At 41.1% G+C, this 20,041-nt stretch overlaps 1 protein-coding gene and 1 pseudogene across 2 annotated transcripts; both read right to left on the bottom strand.

Annotated features, from left to right (window-relative positions):
• Positions 1 to 7,476: 7,476 nt before the first annotated feature.
• On the bottom strand, positions 7,477 to 16,519 carry DSE (dermatan sulfate epimerase; the record flags this gene model as incomplete). The annotated part of the gene is made up of 4 exons (XM_079333436.1): positions 7,477 to 9,597; positions 11,276 to 11,483; positions 12,457 to 12,696; positions 16,411 to 16,519. 4 exons carry the CDS (start codon positions 16,517 to 16,519, stop codon positions 7,827 to 7,829), a joined length of 2,328 nt encoding a protein of 775 aa, XP_079189562.1. The 3' UTR covers positions 7,477 to 7,826.
• A 20-nt stretch (positions 16,520 to 16,539) lies between these two features.
• On the bottom strand, positions 16,540 to 19,638 carry LOC306798718 (calcium homeostasis modulator protein 5 pseudogene; annotated as a pseudogene). Its single transcript, XR_013777911.1, has 3 exons — positions 19,474 to 19,638; positions 18,921 to 19,341; positions 16,540 to 17,031 (listed from the first exon to the last, which is right to left on the bottom strand). The product of XR_013777911.1 is annotated as a calcium homeostasis modulator protein 5 pseudogene (transcript).
• Positions 19,639 to 20,041: the final 403 nt, after the last annotated feature.

The following is a 20,041-nucleotide window of genomic DNA, read 5'->3' as shown; positions in this document are numbered from 1 at the left end:
ATCCTGACAAAGACAGGGCCATGAGCTGCCTCCACGAAACACTGGTTTACCAAGAGGCAAAGGACCAGAGGCAGGCCTCTGGAACAGATTACGACCACACAGGGGAAAGCCAAGAAACCCTGCTGCTTCTCTTTCTGAACCTAATTTTAGTAATGTTTTATTTACCTGTAATAAAATATGATTTCAGGAACAAGCTTCTTGGGAAAAGGGAGGGGACCTCTGCATGAAAAAGGATTAACCCTCCTCCAAGAAAGCATATTTCCAGTAAATATTCACAGTGGTGGGTGAGGGAAGAGAGACCACCCTGGTTGGGAAGAGGGGGAGCAGCTGTGCTGGCAGCCAAGCAGGGTGCAGGAGTGGCCAGGGTGAGCCCAGCTGGTGGCAGCTTTGGGAGCTGGGGACAGCCCAAGGGGGCTCCTGGGTGTGAGGAGCCTGGGGCCAGGGAGTTACAGAGCCCCTGTTCACTCAGAGCTCTCTTCTCCCAGGGCAGCTCTTTCTTGCCCTCTAAATTAACACTTGTCTGGCCACAACAGCTGCAAAGCATTACATGGAAAGTATTCAGAAAAGCAGCTTTCTGTTAAAGGACCCAGAATTCCAATTTAATGGTTGTTTTTACATTGATTTGCATTAAATTTCATGTCTTCCAAGGGAAATGGGAACAAAAGATGGGCATTTTTAGAACAAAGTATTATTTTTTAAATTGAAACATCTTTCTGCTTTGAAATATTATTTATTAAAATAAGGAGGTCAGCTGAAAACAAGTGAACTTGTTTAATAGTTTATTTTCTCCTTGACATTTTAACTTCTATTCTTTCATTTCCAGACGAATGATTCTCAAACATTTTTTTGGTGGAAAAAGCTATAGTCTGAACTACTTCTGTGGCTCAATAAAATGCATAATACTGGTCATAAATGCAGTGTGTGTAAGTGCACTGAAGGGCTTTACCAGTACATATTGTGCAGATCTTGTTTTAGTTATGCTAGTAAGTCCTTACAGTAGGTTATTTTTAATTTATTTTTTTCTGGAACATTTTCTACTTGTTCAGAATAGCCAAAGTCTGGTTTTGTTTTCCTACAAGTCATGCTCCTTCCAGCTGTTACATCCAAGGCCCATCCTGTCCTAAATTCCATCCATTAGTCTTATAAAGCTCAGCTCCATATTAATACTGTAATATCTTGTACATTCATGATTGCAATGGAAAAGAGCACCTCTGTACTGGTCTCCTGCTTATAAGAACTGGACTTGTTCCTTCAGCTGAAAGAGATGCAAAGCTGCACTTCTCCACTTCAGAAAGTCAGATGGATAATAAGCCCTTTTATTCTAGGAAAATTCTTGTAATGAATGCCTATTGTCTCATTCTGGATGAAATTAATGCTTAGCGTGTTGGAGGTCCTGTCCACAAGCAGATCTGCAGCTACTCTCCAGGTGGACTGATCTCCCCCCGAGGCCCATTGCCTCACTTTGTGAAACTGAGGAAGTTATTCTGGCTCTGTGGTTGAGCTGGCCTTCTTACAAGTTTAGGAAGCGTCACAGAGCTCAGTGGCACCACATAAATCATGAGCAGTACTAATACTTAGTAGAACAGCAGCCTGAGAAGTAGCCTGGGCCTGGGCCTGCACAGCTTAGAAGCATTTGTGTACATGTTACTGCTATTTTAAGGCATTACATTTATTAACAGCTTTTGGCTGAAAATGAATTTTAGCAGGCAGGATGGAAACAGGTCTGGGAAACCATGCATGGCTCTGAAGGAGGCACTGATGGGTGAGCTCTGGGACAGAGCCACGTAAGCCAAGGCACTAATTCTCACTTGCCATTATTTACTGCTGCTCTTTTAGTACTGTGGGTCCACTACACATCTCATTTCTGTGTAGAGAAGTCCTATGACCCAGTCCAAATGTCCCACAGCAACCAGCTACATGAGAGTTTTACGGTTCAGTCTACAGTCTACATGAGCCATAGATAAATCTGTGTGACTCTTTAATGCTTGCTGTGGATTAAGTGACAAATATTTGCTTAACTGATAAGAAAACATGATAGAAGCATAGAATTAAAAAGGTAGAAATTATCATGCTTTATGATGAAATTAAGTAGCCTTGGTGAGGCAGATTCTAGTTAAGATTAATCAGGTAAATCATCCTAGGTAGTTATCCAGCCAGTTCTAAGAAAGCAAATCTGCCGTTTTAATTTACTATGGAAAATGAAATACCATAACATTTCTTTGTAAATTTAAGTACATTAAACCCAAAATATTTATATACTCCTATTATAGATGTTTTGTGCTCCATGTGTCCCTGCTTTCTTCAGGTTATACCATTACATCTTGCTGCCTTGGAGTTGCTGAATAGCTGAGAGTTCATAGAGTCATAGAATCAGATGATCTTGGTCGGAAGAGACTTGAAAGAATGCCTAGTTCCAACCCTCCTGCCATGTGCTGGGAAAATTCCACTAGGCCAGAGCACTCAGGGCCTCATCCAGTCTGGTCTCAAATATTTCCAGGGATGGGGTAGAGCCTCTCTGGGTGACCTGTTCCAGAGCCTCACTTCCCCACAGTAAAGAATTTTGTCCTGATATCTAATCTAATCTGCCTTCTTTCATCTTAAGGGCATTCCCCCTTGTCCTAAGATTTGATCTGTTCCACTCTGTGAGCGTATGTGTGTGTCCCAATGTCGCTGATCATGTGCTACAAAACATGCTCTGTACTTTTTCATTCAATTAGTCCTTCTTTCTCTTTTTAAACTTGAACAAGTTAACTAGTCCTTTAGTTCATGTAGTATACCACCATCTCCAGTTTCCCATCTCAGGTTCCTTTGCTGCCAAAATTTTGTTGCTTATAGAATTTTTTCTAACAGTAGTGCAGCCCTAGAACTGAGGCCCTATCCTTTTCAAAGATGTCAAAGAATTGAAAAGTTTCTGGCTTCTGGTCCTCAACCTCCCTTGCTGGTATATTTTTTCTAATCAATCTAATCCTTAGCTACAGAATATCCAAGCTGCTTCAGGCTCACCACAACTGCACAAGCTGGGTCAGGCTCTCTGCTAACTATGTCTGGCTCGTAGTAAAGGCTGAACTCTATTACACTCAAAAGAACTGTCTGTGCACTTTCCATTTTTTTAATGGGAAAATATGATTCAGAAGGAAAGAATGATACATGGGACATAAGGAGAAAATACTCCCAGTTGCCTATATTTTATGTTAGCAGTAACTTTCCAAGTCTCTCGGTCTGCCCTCATTTATTCTGTAATGTTCAAATACTCCATCATCATTGTCATTTTATTTGCCTGGCATTTGCAACTGTATTTATAGCACTATTGGGCATCTTCTATTCCTCCAGCTTCCATAAAGGCAGAGTCCTTCAAGTGCCCTCCCAGGGACTCTGGTCCTCTGCCCATTTTCCCATTGCTACCAACCCACAGTTGGGTCCATCAGAGGAAACTCCATGACAAACATAATAAGTGAAAGAACAAAATTACTTTACTTGATCAAAATAAGAGTTATGCCATATAAAAAGGGACAGGCATGGGAGTTCTAGACTACAATTAACAGTAAAGGTCCACTGTAACTGCTGTACCATCTTTAACAGGACATGGAGAAATGTGGCCTTCCTTAGCATGTCCCAGAGAGTTTAGCTCCTCATCCCAAGGATAGTCCTGTTAAAAAGAAATGCATATGCTGATCACCTATTCCCTTTTCCCACAGGGTTATTTAATCTAGCTTACCCTCCCAGCAGCTGGGCAGTGTAGGGAAGTTCCCATGCCTCAATCCACCTCAAGTTTTCTTCACTAGCATTTCCTGTGGGCATATACAGTGGGCCCAGCTTTTCTGGCATTCCTTGCTTCCCATATTATAGTTTTAATGAAGAAAAAGTGAGAAGCCAGGGGTTTTATACTTGTGATTTTAAAAGTGTTCCACCTCCTTCAAAAAGGCCTTCCAACTGGAGGTAGGTATGAAGCTAGACTGAGTTTGGAATATTTGGTGAAAAAATGTATGTCAATATTTTAACAACAGTCATAAACTCATATACAGTTGTTGTGGATTTTTGTTCATGGTTCCAGAGCCCTGGGTGTTGGAGTTGGACAGTTTTCCTCTTGATTGTCCCAGGGTCAGTTAAGAAACCAGTAAAATCACTAGTCAAAGGGGGAAAAGGTCACAACATCATGCTAAATGTCTTATACAATAATGCATTTCAGCTAGCAATTTTTCTCTGCATGCTAAATTTCTGGAAAATCACCATAAATATTATGAACGCTTTGTCAGCCTGAAGAACCTGTCAGGAAAGGTAGCATCTGAGAAAATGCTACACAGGCATTTTGCTTAAAGAATGCACTCTCATATTACCTAGCTGGGTCCAGTCTCCTGCCTGCCTGAAGCAGAGAATAATTTTGTTCCTTACTTGAGAGGGTCCAGGGCTCTTATTAGAAATGCTTTGACATTATTTGTTTCAAGGAACACCATTTCTATCCTGATGACAGTACAGACATATCCAGCACTAGATTGCATAGACCTTCTGCTGCAGAGAGCTCCTGGACTCAGCAGCCAAGAAAGCACTAAAATGACATCTTGGCTTCATCAGCACAGTCTGACTTACCAGCCTGAAGTTACCCTACTGATTTGAACAAACTAGCCAGAGCAAAGGGATTAAAGTTAGGCAAAAGTATTTATGGTCCCAACTGAGTCTTTTGCAGACCAAATAAATGTGAATGTAATGTCCCGGTGCAGAAATACAGCTATTTTTCAAATTCTATATGCTTTCAAACACTAAGAAAATGCTTTTCATCAGTGGAAAATACATAGACTAACAGAAGAATGTGATGTATTTCAGACACAAAATTCTTCAGAATAAGCTTTCATCTTACAATTTTTAAGAAGTGAAGTAATGTGCTCCTTTCCCTTTGCTTTCATAAGCCACAATGATGTATATAACACAGATATTTTTTTGGCTGGACTTGAAAAAAATAATTGAAAAAATCTAAGAACCAGATTCCACTTCCACCCTCAAATATATACACCACTACCTGTGAGCTAAATGTCCATTCACTTTGTTCAGAATGCAGTGAATTAACTTTAGACTAAATTAGACTGCAATCCTGAAATGAAGCATGCATGATTGAACAGCAGCTATTGAGGAGAAATAGAGTGAAGTCAGCAGGGTCTCAGATGAACACAGGACCCCATCCACATAAACCCAGTTCTTGGATAGCCACTTTTTCCTGTGGCCAGAGATGCAGAAAATGAGCATTTTCAGAAATGAAAGGAAGCAGAATAAGAATGGGAGCAGAGGCATGTGCCAGAAACACCTGGCAAACAACTTTGCTGCTGAGTGCCACACAGTGACATTTCAAAAGTTGTTCAGTTTACCCACTCTAGATGAACCCAATGCTAAGTGCTTCTACCACGGACACTGAGGCTGCTTTTTTCCTGCAGTTCAGACAAAAGATGCAAAGGTGAGGAAAGCCTGTCCTGCATAAGCAAGTGTGAAGGAACACCATCTTTCTGCAGCCCTGCCACAAGCCAGTAGGGCTGTCAAGCTGATCCCATTTACCTGTTCTCCCTCACTGCATTTCCTAGGGAAGCAAAGGCAGCTTGGGTTTTTCAGGGTCCTGCCACCTGAGGCCTCAAACTGTTTCTTTGCTGTGACACAGGCACTTCTAGCCAACACTCAACTACTCATGCCACATTACTTATGGCATAGAAAAATCTGTTTCAAAATAAAAATCAAAAAGAGTTACAGCCCTTGGTAAGGAATGAGAGATAAAAGAATGGGGGAAAAAAGTGTAAACAGAACCACTGAAGAGGGACTTTTAAAGGCTCTGGCCTGGAAAATAATAACTAAGGATTCTTTTAATATCTAGAAGACAACACAATTAAGGACTAAATTGCTTCTTTCATTGCTCAATCTGAATGAATGTCACATCTGTGCAAGTGGAGTGCAGAGCAGCAAGTAATGACACTCCTGTACACACAAATCCTTAACAGATGCAAACCAAGCACAGGCTGCAAAAGCCCTGGATGCACACTTTATGCTGCAATGGGTCTGGTCTCTCATTGAGGAGGGGCAGGCTGCTGCATTTCATTTCCCTTTACAGCACCATTGCACACAAACCATTCATTTGAATCCCAGTCTGCCTTAAAAGCTGCTTTGACCTGGTTGTAAGCACAGGCAGCTCTTGCAACCACCTCTTTCCCTTGGCACTGCTGGAACAGTGCAGGGAACTGTGGTGTCAATGAGAGCTAATGTGCAAAATCATACCTAAATTGCTAATCTCTGCATTGAAGACTGCAGTAGGTCTTGTTTATGTGAATACAGTGCTCTGAACTGACTCAGTAGGCTGGAACCTAGTGAAAATATTCTGACCTACTCACTGAGGATGTTTAGACAAAGCAAGCTCTTCACATTTCAACACACAGACTTGCAGATGGCTTAACAGGAGTATGCAGACAACATACATCTAAATGACATAAAGAAGAGGAAGCGAGTGGTTTGAACCAAGGGATGACGAAGATATTAACTGTAATTATCAGGGAAAATATTTAAATCAAAGAAAAACAACTTTTCCATAGAGATAATTATAATGCTTTTATTTAGCAAATGTAATGAAGAATTGTTTTTCTTTAAAGACATACAGATATGCCCCAATTCCACAGATATTCAATTCTCTTAAATAGCTATCAATTTTTGAAATTAGATTAATGAACAGAGGGGAGTATACGTGGAGATGTCAAATTTATTTTTGTCATAAAGCACATGATTCCATTTACCACTAATCCCCAAATAATTGACCTGGGGCCACCAAGAGCTTACAGAACCCTTGCTGGTGCTTTATAGAGAACAGGCTGTTCACAAAACTTTAATTTTCCTCTTTCTAGCCATGTGGAAAGAAAAAAAGGCATGAAATACTTCCTTAATATATACTTTTCCATACTAGCAGTTGCTGAGGTTACCACAGGATTGCTTTGGTTCTTTGTATTTTTAAAATTGCAAATGGAAGGGCAGAGATCTAGGACAATATTTCCCTACTAAGATGTGCTTCAAACTATAGAAAAGTTTCTTGAAACCCTGCCTTGAAAAATGGAGAACAGACCCTACGGAATTCAGCATTCTTCAGCCTACACTTGGCTAAAATACAATTATTTTGTTTTCCTGAGAATTGTGTTCTGTCCTACTTTGTGTTAAGCCCATATTTGCCTTCTACTACTACCTACTAGTGATGTGCTTCTCACTTGGAAAGCACTGACATGATTGTCATTTCCCATGTGCCAAGTGTAAAGCATAGAGGAGATGACACAATATAAGGGTCTACAATGATACAGGGGTGTCCCATATTGAGCCATTCTTTGGTTTGGCAGAGAGAAATGAAGTCTACTGCTAAGATCTTCCTCGTATACATATGTTTGAATGTCCTCATCTTAGGAGAATGTCCACAGATATCCGTAGCAGCCTCAAAAGAAAACTCACTACATGCAAATCAAATTATGTATAAAAAAAGACCTTAGAAATAAACCTATCAAGAGGGCTCTTCTCACCAAATAATTAATTACAACTTTAAATTACTGAACTCTGATGAATAAAGCATCACATTCCTTCAGATGTGAGGCCCAACTCAAAACACAAAGGAGGAGTACTTCCTAAGTACTGATTTTTCTGAAATATTCATTGCTTGCCCTATTCTTTAATCTCTTCTGGTCTGAAAACAATCTTTCCCCAGCTGTTTTTGGAATGTTTCAGGAAAATAAAAACAAAAGGAAGATATAAACTTTGGCCCTATTAGGGTTAATGCTTTTGCATAGACATATATGACCACAACCTGGTCAACTAGTAGAGGTCTTCTGCTAACATTGTGACTGAGAACAGGAAGAATACAGCCACAATAATATACAGCTGTCTACTAAAAGTATTGCATAGAGACATCTTTGGCCATGCAGTCTCTTGGCCTTCTGAAAATACGTGAGCTGCATTGCTAACATGACAAAAAAAATAGCAATGTTGAGAAGTAGAAAGAGGCGAGTATAAGAGGCTGATATTGACGGGGCACTTCGAGTACTCGTCACCATTTGTGCCAGCCCCGATTGCCCTTTGACTGACACCCCAGTTTTGTGCTTCACATAAGTGATATCTGCAAAATCCAGAAGATCTTTCATTTCCTCATCTTCATCTACAGGCAACTCTTTTTGTGCTTGAGTCTGTGCCTTTTGTCGCACTTTTCTTTCATTTACCTCAATTTGTGCAAAAATGTCAGGAACGGCATCAACAAATTTGTAGCCTTTGGATACCTTTCTGTTTTTCTTTGTTCTGCTGCGCTGCTGCTGCTGCTGCTGCTGCTGCCTCTGTGAGATTGCAAATATCCTGTCAATGGCCTCCTCTGTCTGTCTCTTATCTGAAAACCTCAGCAGACGCTCGGCAGTCTTCCTAAAGCTGGCCGTGTTGCGTACACGAGACAGGATCTGCTTCTCAAGCTGCTGGAAAACGGGCTTAATGTGTTGCAGGTTCCTCTCCACGATCCCTGTGTAGTCCTTCACTTCTGGCACTGCGGAGCTCCTAATGGCAGAGGCTCGGTCAAAGACGATTTTCTGGCGGTCTGCGATAACCTGTGCAAAGGCAGAGCGGGAGCCGTCCTCGACGGGCCACAGGTACACGGCGTAGGCGTGCTCACCAGTGGTCACAAAAACATCCAGCTGCGGGGAATCCCCGCGCACGGTGAAGCTCTGCACATCCACAGAGGGCCCAATGAAAAGGTAGATGGCCCTGGTGACGGGGCGCCGCAGCAGGGTCGTTACATTCACGTAGTTTGTTCCGTTGTAGGGGTAGCCCCGGGGGTACATCCTCGAGGCAATGGTGGCTTTCTCGCTGTGGCCAGTGTCGTCCATCCAGTACATCTTATAAATCCCATCACGATGCCTAATGAAGGCCCCGTGGACATCATCAACAACTGTTTCTTCAAAAGGCACGTCCACATTGTGGAAGAAACTGGTCGCTGCCTCCAGAGGGCTGTCATCTTCTAGATGGATTTGGTCCACTAGCAAGAGGAGCTGGGGATGGAGAAGTATAAGGTTTCGCTGCAATCTTCTCAGCTTCAGTTTAGGATTATATGCACCCACTCCTTCTCCCCGGATGAAAACCACCCCGCTTCTCTCCATGGCGGCAACCACTCGTCCCTGACAGTCGCCAGCCAAGTCATGTTTATATTTAAGCCACTTTGAGGAACAGTCTTCTGTAATCTGCCCTTCCCATGGGGAGAAGCAGCTCTTAGACACAGCAGGGGAAAACATCAACACATTATTTAAAAAAGTATATTTTGGCCCATACAGAGCTTCTGTTATGAAAGGTACGCCATTGGGAGCGAAAGTAAAGGAGTTCTGGTCTGGGTGTTCGTGGCCAGCGTTAAAGTTCCTCCACCCCTTGATCCACTCTTTGTACTTGTTTTTATGAACAATATCATATATTGCACGTCCTCCCAGCTTTCCTGACTTGAAGGAAAGGAAAGGCCTGTTGATTTCAGCTGGCAAAGCACTTCCATAAGTTACCACTCCCCAGTCTTCAAAATAATGCAGCTTTGGAACCCCATAGTCCGGTGGAGGTACAGAGCGCAAACTTGCGTCATACCTGTAAAAAAGATGAGAAAAATGGGGTTAAAAATCACCTGAATGATTCCACTATCAGCACTTGTACAAAACTCAAAAAGCAATTCACTATTCACATCAAGGAGCCAGCCAAAAATGTAAAGCCCATAGTTACGCTTCCTAATCATAAAGCTGTAATTATTATTCATCATACTAATCCCTATACAAATTTGTTGTGCGTTTTTTACAGAACAATAGATGAAAACATCTGCTCTGCATTTAAATGAAGCAGTCTAGCTGCAGTTCAAAAAACCACTGCTTTCAAACTAGCCATGTTTTGTCCTATATAGTCATAAAACTACTGACTATAACATAGATCTTTAAAAAAGGCAGATAAGACCAGGCTGCAGACTCTGCCTAGACATCAGCATTTGTGCCTATTTAGTGATTACTTAACAAAGAGAAGCAGAGTATCTGTTTCCCCAAAAAGATGATTACAAAAGTCTGTAGTCTTCAAACATTATAGGCAATAAATTAAAAATTAGTGAAAAGACATTCTAGAGGATAAATGTTTATTACTTGTATCAGTTAATGTATGTTAGTTTCTCCAAACTCGGCTGAAAGAAAAATTTCAGGTTTCTTTCTTGAATAAATTGTGAGATACAAGACATTTTGTTTAAAAAGAAGCCTTAATTCCAGAAAAGGTTAAATTTATTATAATTTTATCTATGGGAGTTAAAACAACAAAAATCCAAAACAAATCTTAACCTTCTGGCATTGTTTTTAAGCAACCAAAATAAACAAAACCATAAGAAACCCACTAACATTTGTGTTAGACCGTTCTGGAATCAGATTTATTCTTGTAACTAACCAGGAGCTTTTGGGAGGCCCTAGACAGCCTCAGAATCTCCATGAAGACACAGGAGAAAACAGTGATGGGATGAGGCTGTAGAGGAGAGATTCTGTATTTTGCAAGTAACAAGATGAAAGCTGTTTGGAGCCTAATAAGAGCCACATAATAAGTGCAAACCAACAGATGTTCAATAAGATTTTTCTTGCGAGAGAGAAAGAGAGCTACACTGACTCCTTGAAAATACACTTATCTCCATAAACAGAATTCATATGTGGATCTAAAGCTTCTTGAGTTGTTTAATTTCTTACTTTTAGGAGATTGACATAGAAGTTAGCATAGCTGTAAATTGCATGGGAAAATATCTATTTAGCCATCTAGCATGGCACTTTTTCCAAGCATAATTTGCAAATTAGTGTGCAAATCCAATTAACAGTAGCATCACTGCTTGGATTATTTAGCTTTTAAAAGAAGGCTTATACTAATTCACAGTACTTTTGAAAGAAAACTATGCTTTAAATATTCACCTAATTCATTATAAAAGAACAGAAAAGGATTAAACCACATTAGAATAGACCAAATTAAAGAAAGACTACATACAGGCAAATTTTGAGTTCCTTTGGAATGGCTTGTATTCTATGAAAGTCATAGACAGTGGAAAGAAACCATAAAACCAGATGTAGGACAAGACCAGGGTGTTCCCTGTGGCAGCCCGTCCTGTGCATCTGTGCTAAGTGAAGTTCTTTTGTGCCTGGGTGGCACACAGACAGCCTGAGCTTGGCCTCTACAGTGCACATGTAAAGATAATGAATTATCACCAACAGTAAACAGCTGCCAGGTTCCTTTAGAGCCCACTCATTCCCTTTCATACCAGAGGAATTCAGTGTGGAGAGTGCACCACCTCTGCCCTTTGGATGGTGTGCCCGGGCCCTCCACCACTCGGTTCCTTCTGATCTGCTCTGCCAGCCAGTTCCCGCTGCCGTTGCGCATGACAAATTTGTCCAGAAACACCAGCTGACTCTCCGGCCCGTAGAACCAGTTATAGTTGGAATCCGCGATGGCCACGGTTCTCTGGAACCCTTGGGGAAAAGGAACGTAAGAAAGAACCAATAAACACAAAGATGCTTTTGAAGAGTGTGATGGTGAAGGCAAGTGGTGCAAACAGAAGCCTTTTCAGGTGTTTACAGGCCTGCTTGTGAATGAGCTGTAAATAGGTTACACAAGAGTGGTTTCCTTCTGCTGCAGCTAACTTGAATATTCACCTTTCTTCTTTGGCTTTGGGCTACAAACAGCCAAAGTACTACAGAAAATGTAAGATACAATCCACTTCCTCTCCTCAATCAAGTCTGGAAAAGGTAACCTTCCCTTTACAGCTTTTATGTTTATATGTGAATCTATACTCCCCAAAGGAATAAACCAGAGGCACCCTTGAAGAACAAAATAATCAGCTTCACCTTGAAGGCATCAGTGTGAGTCAATTTTGCTCTTAGGATCCTCTCCCCAAAGGATGCCTGTGGTCTCACATGGAGGCAGCACAATTTCTTATGTGCCTGTGCTGCTATCCAAAGCTGCATTCAGCTCCCCTTGCATACATGGATAGATCTGGGGTTCCAAGAGAGTTATCTATCCCTTTTTTAACCTGAAATTTGAGCAGTGTAAATTTCTAATGAAGTGTACTACAAATAAGCAACAGAAGGGACAACAGCTTTAAACTGAAAACCATCTAAACTAGTTTAGATACAAGGAAGAGGTGGGGATAGTGAGGCACTTGAACTGGTTGTGAAGTTGTAGATGCTCCACTCCTGGCAGTGTTCAAGGCTAGGCTGGATGGGACTTTGAGCAACCTGGGCTTGTAGAAGGTGTCCCCCGTTAATAAACAGAGATAAGCAATGATTTTACTGTTTTGATGACTGTTGAATGCAAAATCCAAGGAAATGGTTATTTTGAGAATAATCTAAGGAGATTGCTGTTTTAAAATGGCCTATTTTGAGTATGAAATTTATTGCTGCTTCAAAAATAAAGAGATTTATTTTTATTCACCCAATGACCTACCTGGCAGGACAGTCCTGTACATAAATGCAAAGTGCTGCTTGAGCCAGGGGTGGCTGAAGTGATTGATGTCAAAATGCCTTTGGACAAGAAACATGTACTGAAACAGTGATCTGGTTGTGTAGCTGCCATAAGCTACCCCTTCATAGAGGGAGCCATCTGTGACCTCCTGCAGCAGGACTACTGACTTCTCCATGATGGCCAACACTTGCTTGGTCCACAAGTAAGCTTCCTGAAGGTAGCCTGAGAGAAAAAGACAATGCAAAACTGATTACAACACAACAGTTCATAGACAATGCCATCTCTACTCCCACAGTGGGATCCTTCAGGAGTCTATATACTTCCTACTGCTGCAGCATCCCTGTACTTCTAGGGTGAAAAATCAAATACTGTATTTAAACACAGCAAAGCAAGGTCACATGAGCATGGGAAAATCTATCAAACACATTTTCTAATAATCCAGGGCTATGCTTTACAATTTAAAATGGAAAACTTCTTAATGCATTTAGGACATGCTAAAAAGGCAAGAGCCAAACCAAGGCTATTTATTGCATTTCAAATTAAAGCTGTATGAAAACAAACCAATGGCCCCACTAGAGGGCTCCAATAATGTAACAATTCTGATCGGGCATTTTTCACAGGCAGGATCACCACCATGGTAAGGAGATCCACAGAGACTAAAAAAGTAAAAAAGTTCACATTTGAGCAGCATTAACTGATATTAATTGATATTCTATTAACTCATGCTCTATTTTAAGATCTGCTCTGTTCTATATTTTCAGTTTGTTGTACAACCTAAAGGGTTATCCAAATAAAAGTTATTTTGGAAGAGCTTGGCATGGGTAATTCCAAAAGTAGATTCCTCAATTCCAGAATAAAATTAATCATCCAAGTAGACAAATTCTCAGCCTCCACATATACAAGCCCTAAGCAGTTTTAGTTTTTCTAAAGAAAAGCATTTCAGAGATTTTACTATTTTGATCTGCTCTACACAAATCAAGACCTGGGAAGAGGTCACGAGAAACCTTCCCATTGCCAGTCTGCTTTCACTAAGCACAAGCATGAAAGCCTCAGCACCACATTTACATATTGCAGAAAGCAGCAGATGGAAGGCAGCAGAGGAAAAGCTGTGTGCCTTCTCTTACTTTCTTTAGGACTGAGCAGCAACAGAGGTAGGACTAAACAGAGATAAATGCCTTGTACTTCTACATGGCAACAGTGTTCTCCCAGCTCAAAATGTCTGGACATAGATTTAACCAGGCTTAATTCCACCCTGTAGCAAAGCCCAGCTGGCACATGTTACAGCCCACTATGTGGTGAAGCAGTGCCTGCTGAATGAAGCACATGTGCCAGGCTAAGGGAGTAGGAGTTGCATTCAATTCTGTTATTCAGAGTGTTTCATCTCATTGCCACCAACACTGTATTTATTCTCAGCAGTGATGAGTAATTCAGGCATCCTCGTAGTCACGGCTGCCAAATCCTGCTCAGTTAACAGAGAAAAAAATAGCAATGTCTAAGCAAAACAGACAACCTGAGTTTAACCCAGTACTTTAAATGCCTGGCCAAAGAGAAAACTGTGATGGGGAAGGCCTGAGCAGCAGTGGCAGTGGTACTATTTACTTCCACTTCACTCATAGCTGTTAAGACACTCCATCATTACTCTTCATGGAGTTGGCAGCACAGTGGTCTGTCAGAATAAAATCCTGAAGGTTTCCACTCCTGTTTTCCCTTGTGACATAAAAAGGAAGCTAGTTTTTGACTGCTGCAATAATGTTTCTTGCCATGGGTTAGCACAGTGCCTTTATCATTGTAGTGCATTAATGCTCTGTTTACTCAGGATATATCTGTGCTATAACACTGCACTTGTAGTACACTAAAAGAATAATAATACAATGAAATGAAAAAAGTAAAAGACTCAACACTCTGTCAGGCTGCATGACAAACCAGAACAAATCTCACCTAAATTTAGCAGTATAAAAATCAGGTATCTATATCAATATCAAGACCTTACTCTATAAGTTTCTATTTTGAACATCTAAGTGGCTGAGTGCAAAGACTTCACCATGTGCATGTGCCTAGAATTAACTTCAATTAGTTTCAATTTTCATGCCTATGGAAACATTTGCATTCTTTTAAATTGGCTGTTTGGTGTCTACAAGTTTCAATAGCTGAATTGTGTTTAAATGAACTAGTTGGAATTTAAACCTTCTGTGAGAAAGGTCTACACTGGGGTACATTATTTGCAATTGCTATGTTTCTGATTCAGATGCATAGTATGTTCATTCCTTTTCTCCCTCCCTTTTTTGTCTCCTTCAGATTATTTTCTTTCATATTGGATTATTTTCTTTTCATATTGGGTGTATTGTTTTTTTGTTTTAGACTAGGAGAAAAACCACATTTAAGTTGCTATTTAAAAAAAAGTAAAGTTGCTCTATATCAAAACAACAGAATTTTAATTTGGAAATATACAGTCTGTTTTGATTTTCTTTCATTTTAAATATTACCATTATTTTCAATTTGCTCAAAATTTCATTAGTGTCCTGTTTTTTTCTTTCCTCCTCCCCCCAAACACCATTACCTTAGTGAAAAAAAAAAAAAAAAAAAATTGCCCAGCTTCTTGTGATGTTTTTACTGTTTTTCACAAGGCATACTTATGGTCTATACCTTAATGAAAAGCAGAATCATCTTGCAAACTGCCAGCTTTCTGCACCAACAAAGGCTTAATAATGACAGAATTATATAAATTTAGCAAACCCACTGAATAAACATGGCTGGAGTCTTTAATTTGTGGAAGGCAAGACAGGAGGGTAGAGAATAACTTCCACACACCCTCTTGATTCTTTTCAACATATACACATCAGTCAGTGTGTTTGTTTTGACAGACACTTAGCAAAAAATGACCCTGCAAACACAGTAGGTGTCACAGTTTTTCTGTCACACTTCTTTGAGCACTTGAAAGCTTTAGTGATGTGCAGATGTGCTCGTGCTTGGCAGGGCTGAGCAGCTTGGCAACACTATCAGCATCCAGAAACTGGATTTTCCTTGACTTGCAGTGTTTATAAGCAATTCCATTGGGGATCATGTTTTCAAAATACTTCTAGCACATATAAAATAATCACCTGATGAAATGCTGATTCATTCTTATAGAAGCAGGAGCTGGCTCCATGACTGCCATCTCTCAGCTGAAGTACCTCTGGGGTTTAAAGTGGGGATTGCTTACTTGCTTTCTCTCTCTCACTCTGTGACTTGCATTCTCCAAGAGGACAGGAACAGCCCCTTGACAGAGCAGGCAAAAGCTACTGGTCAGGATAATCACCTTGGAAATGGGAAGGATGGTTTTATGTCCCCAAAGCAAAGAAGAGGAAACCTGGCACAAATGCTGGTCGTGGGGTGCAGGGGCAGAATTCAGAGGGAAAAAAGTATAGCCTTATGAATCTCCATAGAAAAGGCTTCTGGGAACAAAAGGTCCTAAGCTGTGGCACTTGGGTGGATAAAGTCACACTTTTGCAGCTCCCCCAGGTGACCAAAGAGAAGTCTTGGATGAAATTCCAGGTTATTTTGTTGTCTGGCCCCTAGGTCAGAACACTGGGTGTTTCTGACTGCTGACTTTCACAATGCTTTGTGTAAGGAGACCAAGCACATCATCATACATTGATAACCTACTCTGAAACACACTGTCCATAAATCAGGACTGGTCAAACTGTACACAGGGGACAAGACAAGAATTTCAGAATCACTTAGAAAACTGAACTTTTATACACACATGCCATACTTTGTATATCTGCCCACAGACTTTTGTTCTATTCAGTAAATTAAATTTTACTGAGCACCAAAATAGCAAACCCAATACTGCTGTACACTAAGAAGCATTTTTATCAAATCCTGAACTTTGCTGCATAATTAGCTGATTTGAGCTGACACACTTCAGGAAAAACATTCCTATGGCTTAGCACATACCTTGATTCATCAGAACCAGGCTTCCAGCCAGCAGGGCCACACAGTTGGTAGGTTGGTGGTTGTGAAGGTACTGGAAACCCCATCCACGTCTGTAGGATGTTTCGTACATATATCCTGAGGCACTGGCAATCACTTCAAGAAATCTCTCCTGTTGAATCTTGCTAAGGTAGCTGTACAAGAAGTCATAAGCAGTGGCAAAACCAACCAAGGAGTGAGCAAGAGGAACTTCATCCTATGGTATTTCCTTCTGTCTGCAAGGTCCATCATTGTCTCTCTTTCCTCACTGATTCCTTTATGGCCTTCTTCAACTAGTCTGTGAATCGTGCTATAATGCTGTTTGCTGCTGCTGAAAGAATGGAGCTGGGAAGCATCTTCCCATGCCTGGAAGGCTGGCAGGGAAATGGGTTCTGGTTCCTTGTTTTCAAAAAAGCACTTCAGGTTTCGCTCGCTCAGCTTGGTAGCATAGAGCTGGAAAATCTGCTCCAGTTGCTCCTTCTCTGTCCCCTCGTACACTCTCCAGAACATCTGCTGGAGGTGGCTGACTTTTGACTGGCAGCTGGCACAGCAAGTGGTTAGCAGGGAGAGGAGAGCTGTGGTAACTATCACACACCAGCCTAAAATCTGGGAAGGCAAAAGAAATCAGTTTCAGGTTAAAAAGACCCAAGTGAAAATGCTACTTAAATCACGAATGTGTGACCAAGTGACCTCACTTTGCATTGGGTGCTGGCACTGATTTTAATAGGACATCCACATGGGGACTGAAGAGTAAGTCCATTAGCACAGAGGCTCCTCAATAGTGCTCCTTTTGGTGTCTCTTTGGTAAAGGGTAAAGTGTTTTCTAACTCCTGAGAGCATTACATAAAACTACCCAACAAGAATTACTAGTTTTGAATCATGAGGAACTACAAAAGGAAAAAGGGCAAGTAACTTTTATCCTGGATCAACCACCCATTTAAACTGTGACCACTGTTAGATGTTTTGTTTTCTGACTTCTTTTTATTAGGAAAAACCTCCAACACAACAACTGCATTAATTAACCAGCATCACTCAACTTCTTTTGTTCTGTAGCAGCTTCAGATTTTGAAAAAATTCTGCAAAGAACATTTTTTAAAAAGACCTACTTCCAGAATCACTTCCTCAGCAAGAGGAAAGCAGTGGTGTGAACACAGTTTTTTCCTGCCTTGTGCCACTGGCCTAGCCAATAGTTTTACTCCTATACTCCACTGCAATGTGTGGGGAAAAAAAAAAAATGGTAATACATATATTCAAACAGTGGAAAAAGATCCAATGTGGGACAAATATACTACTTTATTTTGGAGAAGGAGAACTTTATCCTTTCTCATGTGAACTCTTGCACTGATGTTAAAAAAATAGCCACCAGTAAAATTCCATATTTAGCTGATGGAATATAGAAAGTTTCATCAGGGAAGCCTGTGAAACAGAGCAGCTTGACAAACAACTGCTCTTAGGAACTGGTATGGATGAGCAGATAGTGCTTTCCTTTATTTTTCCCAATCACTTTGTACTGACTAATGATTTTTATGGGTATAAGAAAAATCACTTTCTTTAGCAATCTTTCACATTCTTGCAGCTTGGAAAATGTGCTTGTATATTCTCATGCTAAAACTGAATCCCTCGTCTTTCACTATATCCTATACATACAACCTGAAGTCTTAAGCACTATCGGTTGTTGCCTTCTAAAACTATCAAATAAATTGCTTTGTCTGCAGCGCAGTCTTTTTCCTGTTTGCATGAGGACTTGAAATTAAATAGAATTCCTGACAAAAACTTGCTGGCTCAACAGAGTGTTTTCCCTTTTCTGTAACATTTTTTTGTTATTCTCTCCACCATTTTGATTTTTTGCATCTGGATTTATTTGCATTACAATGCAGAGAGCAAAACTGTACTGCACAAAAATTGTAAAATGTAGTAACACCTCAGCTTTTCATCATCTGCTTTGTTTATTGTTTTTCACTTCCTCCAAGCAGCACAAAAACATGCTAACATTTGGCATCATGAAAATGAGGAACACAAATAGAAACACATTATGTAAGCTATCAAAAGATATTTCACAAATCTTATTTTACAGTATTTTTCTGCTGTTAGTGACCTAAAATTCCTTCCAGTTATCACAACGATTTAAAATAGGAGAGTGTGGCATGAAATTTTTAATAGGACAGACCCCTTTAATGGGGTGACATCTGTTAATTCAGCCTCCTATACAATCTAGCTGGGGTTTGGGGGTTTTTTCCCCCTTTTAGAGCAATCTCCATTCATGAAGAAAGCTTTAGGTTTTCTGATCTTATAGACCCTGCCACCAGTGAGGACCCCTAAGAAATATGGAACAGCTCAAACTGGACCAAATATAGATTGTGTTTTGCAAGGCTGCCAAAACATTGTTCACATGAAGCCAACAGTTTTAACAGCACATCTGCCATCAGGATCTTCCACAGATAAATCACAGCAGCAGTAAAACCTGGATAAGGCTCTTTGTTTATAATTTTTCTTACCTGGGACTGTGCTTGAAGTGTTCTTTTCAGTTCATCACTCTCTGAAAAGGGCAGGGAGCTTTTGTCACAGGGTACCTTGTGTAGCTCTTCAAAACACTTCTCCGCTTTTCTGTGACAAACTGCGTGTAAGTAGGCAGGATTTTCCAAGCCACTCATGGCACATTCGTAAAAAGTCCCGTTGAGCAAAGCCACGGAAAGCCACATCACTGGGGCTACCAGAGCGTTTAAAGTGATTTGTCCAAAGACGTAAAAGAAATGGCAGACGTTCCCTCTGGGGAATATTTTCCTGGGATTCACCCAGCAGCCTGTAAAGAGTTTCCAGGTTTTGCTGTTCAAAAAGTATCCAATAACTAGCAAAACCAGAGCTGGTGAGAAGAGGAACACCAAACCGTACCTGAAGTTTTCAGTGCTGCAGGGGCATCTGAAAGCAACAAGAGAAAACACACGTTCACCTCCCATTGTCAGCAGCGCCATGAAACTGTAACCTATGGCGGTTTTCCGGTTCATAAAGAACTTGAGGATCGTTTGGAAAGCATCCATGTCTGATACTCACGAAGGAGGTGCGCACCGAGCCGGTTTCTCCGGTGGCAGAGCTGCGCCGAGGAGGAGCAGCGCGGCCGCCCCCGCCCTGCCGAGATAAGGCGGCGGTGCCGGCGCTGGATGCGAGCGGCGCTCGCACGGGGATGGGGCGCGTTCACAGCAGCGCTCGGCAAAGCGAGCAGCGCTCTGTCTGGCCAAACACGTCCGCAGGCTTGAGTCCTGCTCTTGGTTGTTTTGCCAGTGGCTGCAGATGGAGATCAGAGTAAAAAACGCCCGCAACCCTCGGCCAGTTGCAGGAGATCTTGAGCTGCGGTTATAAAAGTTGCTGGTGAGGCAGTGAATGACCTAATATAGATGCTAATGGTCCCAAGGGAGCATGACAGGACTGAAAGCAGACCGAAAGCAGACGAGTATAACAGGAAAACCGTTTTGTGTGAGGTTGTAAATGTAGGAACATCAAAGAAGAGCAGCTCTCTTTTGTGTTTTTCTGGAGCATCACATAGCTCTAGATTTGCATTGCTGGCTCAAGCTGATCGCAGAAGAGATAAATGTACCCTGATTTTTAGTTTGTCTGGCCTTAC

Source organism: Erithacus rubecula, assembly GCF_903797595.1.
Source record: "Erithacus rubecula genome assembly, chromosome: 2".
NCBI classification, from domain to species: Eukaryota; Metazoa; Chordata; class Aves; order Passeriformes; family Muscicapidae; genus Erithacus; species Erithacus rubecula.
Note: the sequence above shows the minus strand (reverse complement) of the source record. Positions and strands in the feature narration are given on the sequence as shown.